This window comes from Cnephaeus nilssonii (assembly GCF_951640355.1).
Source record: "Cnephaeus nilssonii genome assembly, chromosome: 15".
Taxonomy (NCBI): Eukaryota; Metazoa; Chordata; class Mammalia; order Chiroptera; family Vespertilionidae; genus Cnephaeus; species Cnephaeus nilssonii.
This window is the reverse complement of record NC_137086.1, coordinates 59,523,411-59,531,408: the sequence shown is the minus strand read 5'-3', so window position 1 is coordinate 59,531,408 and position 7,998 is coordinate 59,523,411. Positions and strand designations below refer to the sequence as shown.

The 7,998-nt window shown below is 55.5% G+C and overlaps 1 protein-coding gene and 1 pseudogene across 2 annotated transcripts; one reads left to right on the top strand and one right to left on the bottom strand.

Moving 5' to 3' along the window:
* Nucleotides 1-225: 225 nt before the first annotated feature.
* LOC307112085 (RNA-binding protein 7-like) lies at nt 226-811 on the bottom strand (annotated as a pseudogene). The gene has a single exon. The product of its transcript is annotated as an RNA-binding protein 7-like (transcript).
* A 312-nt stretch (nt 812-1,123) lies between these two features.
* LOC307111958 (uncharacterized protein C11orf71-like) lies at nt 1,124-1,474 on the top strand (the record flags this gene model as incomplete). Its single annotated transcript, XM_079792230.1, has 1 exon — nt 1,124-1,474. The coding sequence occupies one exon, from the start codon at nt 1,124-1,126 to the stop codon at nt 1,472-1,474; it is 351 nt and encodes a 116-aa protein (XP_079648356.1).
* Nucleotides 1,475-7,998: the final 6,524 nt, after the last annotated feature.

Genomic DNA, 7,998 nt, shown 5'->3' with positions numbered 1-7,998 from the left:
GATGACTCTATGAAAACAATGTCCTTTGGACACTTGTTAGCTCCGAGATGAATGCCACTTCCCCGCTCTACTGCTGTCTCTTCTGCTATCATGGCCATGGCTCCAGCCATCGCGATTCCTGTCTGCATAGAAGTCATCACCTCCGTGTCCTCTGTAATGCTGCTCACGGCTATAGTGTCTGTCTACTAGGGAGGGATGAGGGCTCTGCCTGGCTTTACGCAGTGATGATGGTGTATCTTGACGCCATTTGGGAGCTTGGAGACTCCTTATAACTATGATTATGTGACTGAACTGATGGGGAAAATCCTGATCGATCAAGATGTGGAGAACCCAATTTCCTGCCATATGACCTCTGTCTCAAAACGTTGTTCATCCCTGCTTGATTCTGAAATTTTTCTGGAGAAGAGAAAGATCTCTGAATGACCTGTGGTGATGGAGTCATGTTATCCACAGTCCTTTCATGTCTGTTAGGAGATGGAGAGGCAGGGCTTGAATTTCCAACATGATACTGGGAATATGACAAAACAACCTCCTGCGAGGCATGGCTGCTTCCTGATCTAAACTGAAAGTTGATGGGCCTTCCAAAAAGCTTTATTCCATTAAGGAGATTCATGGCCTAAGGAACAGACACTCCCTGTTTGAAATTCACAAATGCAAACTGCTTTGGTTTACCATCCTTATCTGCTGGAATTTTCACCTGCATCACTGGCCCAGCCTGGTGCAAAGGCTGGGAAAGGAGCTCCTGGGTCACTTTAGTGTGTAGGTAGCCCACTAAGAGAGTAGGATCCGCTTCCACAGCCATAGCCCCCATCTTGGCATCGCCCCTCCCAGGAGAGGCCCAGGGGTCCTCACTGAAGCGACCACTGCGCACTCTCCAAAGCTCATGTCCTCCTGCTCCCAGCCGTTGCCCACATAAGTGTCAGTCACGCTCGCTCCCGCCTGGTGTCAAGTGTACTGACGGAGTGTGCAAGATCCGAGGAGAGCGCTGGTTGAAGGCCATGGCTCCCAGGAAGGCTCGCGGGGCAGGCTGTCTCCATGCTGGTCATGGTCTGGACTGACCTGGGAGCGCGGAGGCCTCCCTGGGCCCAGGGATGTGAGGCAGGTACAGCGGCCGCGTTTGAAGATGGCCCTGAACCACGTGTCCCTGTGCACTGGGGACCCAGGGAATGCGGTGGCCCATCGCGCTCCCCTCAATGGCCACAGCCCGCTGGCTTCAGCACTGGCGAAGGTCTCTGGAGACAGCGCCCTCCTGGCCAGGCCCAAGGTGACCCACCGGGGACCTCCTCCTCCACAGAAGACACAGCTCGGCTTCCGGACCAGAGCCCTGGGCGACTGGCAGCGGCTGGAGCCCACCTTGCTCAGTGAAGGGAAAGGACCAGAATGGGCGGTGCCAAGGCCACAGGCGAGATTCTCCCTCTACCGGATCCCCATGGAACTGCACCTGCTGCAGAGCTCTAGGTGCGGGATGCTGTGAGGGTGACCCTACTGCTGTGTGACCCTGGGCTGCATTTCGGCCCTGCCCGGTGCTTCCCAACAGGGCGCTGCTCTCCTTTCCTTAGGCACTTACCACGAGCTGGACTCTTTGCCTGCACTGACTCACACCATCCTCACCACACCTACTAGGGGGGCACATCGCTAACCCATTTCACAGAGGAAGGCAGCGAGGCACACAGAGCTCCATCGGGTGCGGTCTCACTGCTGCAGGGACACCTCATGCTGCCTCGTGACGCCTCTCCAGGAGGACTCCTGTCCCCTCCCATAATGGTGGCTGCACTGGACTCTGCCTTTCCCCCAGCTGTGCATGCCCACCGACCCCTGGGTGCTCCACCTGGCCACGTCCATGCCCCTAGGTTCCGGACACCACCCACGGGTACCTGCTTGCTGAGCTGCTGGTTCTCCTTCTCCAGCTCCCCGCGCTGGAGGCTGCTCTCCTGCAGGGCCAGGGAGGCATCCCGCAGCCCCTGGATGGTGCCCTGGAGGCTCTGCTTCTCTTTGTCCAGCTTCAGGAAGCAGCTGGAGGCTGAAGAGCAAAGTGAAGTCAGAGCCCAGAGGCCAGGGGCCTCAGCTTCTGCTCTCTGCCCCCGGCCCCGAGCCAGCCATCACCCCGAGCCCTAGGTTTGGGGGGCCGGGATGCTCAGCTGGATGCCCTCCCTTTTTCCCAGGGTGCTGTTGCTGTCTGCATCTGAGGGCTCCTTGGGCGGTTATGGCCCCTCTGCTGGCTCAGCTGGGTTTGTCAGGGAAGCAACCAGAGCTTAAGAAGAAAGCAGGTGACGGTGGAGAAGCCAATGCAAAAGTTCAAGATGATGGAACTGCTGGATCCACTTTTTACAAAGTTATAACCTGACCATCAAGTCAAGGATTTCACAAACTAACAGAGATGGCAAAGAGAGTGCGTTCTCTGTGCCAGCCTCAGAGTGGTGGGAGTCCAAGTGGCTCAGCCGAGGGTGTAGGGGGGACACGATCATTAATCCGCATGTCTGTGAGTGGTAGAGGCAATGGGGCGCATATGCGCAGTACTCTCCATCTCTGGGTAAGATCCTTCAGACAGAGATTTCATTTTGTACTTTCACAATTGCATTGAAAAAGAATGAGATAGTATATTTAAGCTGCTTTAAAAATTCTAAGCGAGATCAAAACATAAGGTAAAGCCAGAAAAAGGCAGATTTCCTCCTCTGCTTTGAAACAGCTTGAATGAGGAACGGAAAAGGGAGCACAGACCTGAGGAGAATGGGAGTTCTCGGCCCCTCCCTGCCACAAGCAGGTGCGTGACTTTGGGTAAGTCCCGGGGCTTGTTCAGGAGGAAAACATGAATGCATGAGGGGTCAGGGCTGTTCACTCAGCTGTCCCTCCAGGGCCACACACTCAGCCCTGGGAGCCTTATCGCACTGTACTGCTAACAGGGCTGCTCATGAGCACCCCAAGAAGCAGAGCAGTGGGCATCTTTGGGTAAGACAAGGGCGATAAGAACAGCCATCCTTTGTTGGCGCCCGTGGGCCAGGCACAGCCTAACTCTTCACTGTCTCCTCACAAGATACCCATAGTAATCCGTCGAGGCAGCTTCATTGCCCCATTTTGCAGATAAGAAAACTGAGGTTTAGGAGAGGTCACTAGGCTAACAAGTAGAAAGCCAGGACTTTAAACCAGGCCTTTCTGACTCAAGAAGCCACCACACCAACCACACCAAAGTACATTCACGCTGTGTTCGTGAGCTGCCAGCTAAGCAGTAGGAGTTGGGAACACCAAGAAGAAGTCAGTCACGGACCTGAAAGGGCTCACTAGCTACACTGAGCATCTGACTCAGGGAGGCTTTCAAACCCCATCAGCCACCCTGGTGGTGTCTAACTGAAGCACATTTGGTCTGAGCCAGTCCCTGCCAGCGGCACCGCTTGTGTGTCCCACCAGGGGGCAGTGGTGCTCCCCAGGAACCTGAACTCCCAGAGCCTGGGTTCCCAGGAGTGGGGAGACACCAAACCACAGAAAGAACTAACTCCCACACAGACTCCTAGTTCAATGAACTGATTTTAGGCTTGGAGCAGATGGGAGGCCTTGAAGAGAAGGAATACCCAGCTGCTTTCAACAGCCTTTCCATGACGCTTAGGAATGTTGCTCAGAATTGAAAAAGCAGCTCCTCCCCAAACCAGCCACAGGCCCTCCTGGCTCTGCAGAGCTCTAAGGGAGCCTTCACCTGCACTCTCAGGTGCACGCATGTGATTGTTGGACACGGGAACTGGCTTGTTGCTTGCAGGGTGCTGAGGCTCCTGCTGCACTGTTGGCAGCCCCACCCACCTTTCCTGGCCAACCCCACACCTCCTCCGGGGCTGGGAGGGGGCAAATGCCAGAGGGAGAGGAAGAGCCTGGGTCCCCTGAAAAACAGCCACTGAGCAGCCCCTGCCCAGGAAGAAGGAGAGCAGACTACACCCATCTGCCTGATTATGAGAGCATCTAAGGAAACCATGCCCCGGGGGCAACTACAATGGAAGTCAGTGACCACTGGGGATTTCTCCTGCATCCAGAGCTCCCAGTGCTCCAGGGAGAGATCTGAAACACCCTCTGGGTGTCAGCGTGCTGTCACCTGGAAGCTCCAGGGCCTGGCCGAATGGGAACTGATAAATCTGGCAACACTTCCTTTGCATTTCATGTGCTGACTTCAAGGCTGCCAGGCCCTTCATGTTCTTGGGAGAATTGCAGTGAAACAGTTCCAAATGGCCCTTGAATAATACCCTATTGACTTGGGCTGAGGATGGGCTGACACATATGATTCAGAGCCAAGGGCTCAGTTCCCTGGGTGAGGGAGAAGCCAGTCAGCTGTTCTTGGAGAAGGCCCTTGGTATCCATTAAAGTGTAATTGTCTTCAATCAGGCTGGCTCCCAGGCACCAGGGGCTGCTGCCTACCCTCTGACAGCTGCTCCAGCTCCCAGCGCAGGTGGGCGGACTCCTTCACACTCTGCCCCTGTGCAGCCTTGAGGGCCAAGTTCTCTGCCTGCAGCTCCTCAAGGCGTTTCTTGTCTGTGTACTGGGCCTAGTGCAGAAAGGGGGGTGGTGGTGGTGAGGATGCAGCCTGCGGCACACTCTGTGGACAGGCTCCAACCCCCATGCGTCTGCCCTCGTTCCCCCAGGATGAAGGGCCTCCATGCACCTGCTCACTTCCAAAAACACAGCTGCACAGAAATGACCCCAACACACAGCCCAGCTGTGACAGTTACAACCACTAAAAGGTATGTTGACACAGTGACCTAAAGGATGAAGACACCCAAGGTCTCTGAGCGGTGTCTGAACAAAGTGACATACAGCACAGGGCTTTAAAGAAAGCGCTATGATGATGGCAACTCTGTGGCCCCTTAGCAGGCCTAACGCCTTGGAAAGGCCATAGGGACTCACACTGCACAGCTCATCCCACACCATAAACACCAGCAGAGACCCTTTTTGCAACAGATGCCCACATCCATCCACCCTCACAGGAAAGCAACACAGCATCAGGCCCTCTCTGCGTTGGGACCCTTACGTGGTGCCCACTCAAGCCTCTGAGCTTACCAAGCGACTCTCTGCCGTCAGCGGGTCACTGTGTCGGCAGCAGCACCAACCCAGTAGCCGAACATCAGAGAAGGGCACAACATGAACCTAAAACTGCCCCTATCTGTGTTACACGTGGCAACAACAGCCTGTCCTACCAACTGTAGGTGGCGCAGCTTTGATTTCAGCTGCACATTCTCCTCCTCAAGCTCATACAGCTTATCGACCTGGGACCGAGCGACAGTCAGCTGCTCCTGGAGAAGGCCCTTGGTGTCCATTAAAATATAGGTGTGTTCGATCAGCTCCTGGTCAGCAAGAACACACATGAGAGCCATCAGGTTAAGGTCCCTGGTCATGAAGACAGCGCTTCCAGGACCCTGGACCCAAACGAACAACCTAGGGATGACTCTGCAGCCGCAGGAAGTTCTGTCTCCACTATTGAGCCCCTGCCCTTCTCCATGAGGCCAGGCCAGATGGAAAAATCCCCAAAGCAAGACACTATTTAAATTCGGTAGGGAGTGTCTGACACGTACAGCCTCGGGTGGTTGGACGAGTGCACCTGCTGACAGGTGTGGGACTTGGCTGAGCCCCTTTCCTTAACAAGGAAGGGGTGGGGTGAGAGTCTGTCCTGGGTTTGAAGTCTGAATCTAAGCCTCTCAACTCAACAGTCACTCCACTGATCTGGGTCTAAAACAAAATTCAGATGAGCTTTTGTTCAATATGCAGTTCCTATTTGATCATTTCACACACCTGCTCTCAGCAGTTTCCTGGAAATGAGGGGTCTGTAAAACACAACAAACAAGTACTATGGCCTCTGAGTGTCAGGCACATTCTGAATGTGGAGCACAATGGCTGGACCCTCGCAGGTCCACTGCACTTACTCCTGTCCCAGTGCCCAGCACACACAGGGGAGCCGTTCAGCTCATTCCCTTCATCCCTGGTCCTGCCCTCCGGAGCCCTCCCAGCAGCACACAGTGTTTTAGGGGGCTGAGTCTCCCCTGAATGCCCTCACAGTTTGTGAGCCCCCATACATAGGGACGTGTCTGTTTTTCGAAGGGAGCAGTTTTCCAATGCTTGCCCCACTCATGGTTCTAACAACTGGGCATGAGCCAGTAGCTCCTGCTTATCTATCACATGTTCATTTCCCCGCACGGGAAACCATGCACCTACCGCCAGTGGACACGGTTCTGGTCAAAGCCTGGCAGCGGGAAGGGCATGGTCACTGACTCTGGCTTCTCCTGGCTGCCCCCTCTCTGCCTGTCCCCGGCCCTGCCCTCGGAGCTCTCTGCACATTCACTCTTCACAACAGCCCCCAGAGGGAGGCAGGGACAATCCCTTCCTACACACGAAGAGGCTGCCTTGGGTCAATTAACAAATGAGCCCCAAGTCACAAAGCCAGCCAGGGGTGAAGCTGGGCTTGATCTCAGGCTGGAGAGCTCCAGACCTGTCTGTCTACTTCCCTCAGTGGCCTGCACCCCATCCTTGAGGAGCCCGCGTGGGTAAGGGGCCCCGACACTACCAGCGATGTGAGCCGCAGCTCGTGGAGGGGCTTCAAGCAGGAAGAAGGCTAAGCTCTCCCCCTTTGGCCACTGCCGCCAGCATTCTGATCTAGTGTTCCAGCAGGTCTACCCACCAGTCCTCGCCAGTATCACCATCCCCCCAGACCCTGAGCTCCCATAGCACAGCCTGGCCCGTCACCTTTACAACCCACTCCTGCACAGCCTTCAAATCCCAGCCAGAATAGCCCCTCTAAGAAGGACTTCAGCTCCACTCTGTCCCACCCACTGAGTCAGGTGCTGGGGCACCCAGAGTGCCTACTATGAGCAAAACACAAAGCTGGCCTGTCCCCGACCCAAGGCTAGTTCTGCAGGGCAGGACTATGCACTTCTGTTCTCCTGGGGCTCCCAGAAGTGTTCAAAGACACTTGTCAGCCGAAACAGGTTTGGCTCAGTGGATAGAGCGTCGGCTTGCGGACTCAAGGGTCCCAGGTTCGATTCCGGTCAAGGGCATGTACCTTGGTTGCGGGCACATCCCCAGTGGAGGGTGTGCAAGAGGCAGCTGATCGATGTTTCTCTCTCATCGATGTTTCTAACTCTCTATTCCTCTCTCTTCCTCTCTGTAAAAAATCAATAAGATATATTCAAAGACACTTGTCAGCTGAATCACGCCATGAGGGGGATCAGAGGTGCCATGTGAGTTGGGCCCTGAAGGACCTGGAGACAACAGGGATGGACAAGTGTCCAGAAGCAGAGTACAGTGTGGAACTGGATGATTTATAGCTACTGTTCCCATGTGCCCCATATATCAGGCAGCAGAAATATCTAAACTTGCTTTGCACAGCCCACCACTGCAGAAGTGAGAGAACAGATGGCAAGAAGCTGTGCCCGAGTCCAAAAGTGGCAAAGGCTGGGCCTGGAAGAGGCAGAGAGTGTGAGACCACCAGTCCCGAGGCCGATCTTAAACCCAGCTCCTACCTGTCTTGCCCCTCCCTGCATGATCCGATTCAGGGGCCCCATCTGTGGACAGAACTCCCTGGGATAAGCTCACTAGAAACATTTTCCTATCGATGCCACACGGTGCCAGGGCACGAGGGGCTCAGAGGCGCCTGGACCACCACTCCTGTGATGGACGGGGACAAGGCTTGCCCCACACCCAGCAAGTGGAGTGAGAGCTGGGACTGTGCCTGCTGAGCCTCCGCCTCTTGGAGCAAGCCCTGCCCAGGAAGCTAAGTGCCTTCCCTCTTGGAGGGGCAGAGACAGGCCCAGCTGGCCCTCACAGGCCCAGCTGGCCGCTCAGCGCACCCACAAGTCTGCCCTCCGGTGTTGGGAATTTCAGTCAAGAACAACCAGAGGGACTTCCAGGCACTCTCTCTCCACCCCGGACCCGGGCAGCAGAGGTGGGACTGTTGGCAGAGGGAATTCAAGGACCACCTAGTGCACCCCCACTTCTCACTGTGCCTAGGGGCGCCCAAGGCTCTCTCCTCAGGTT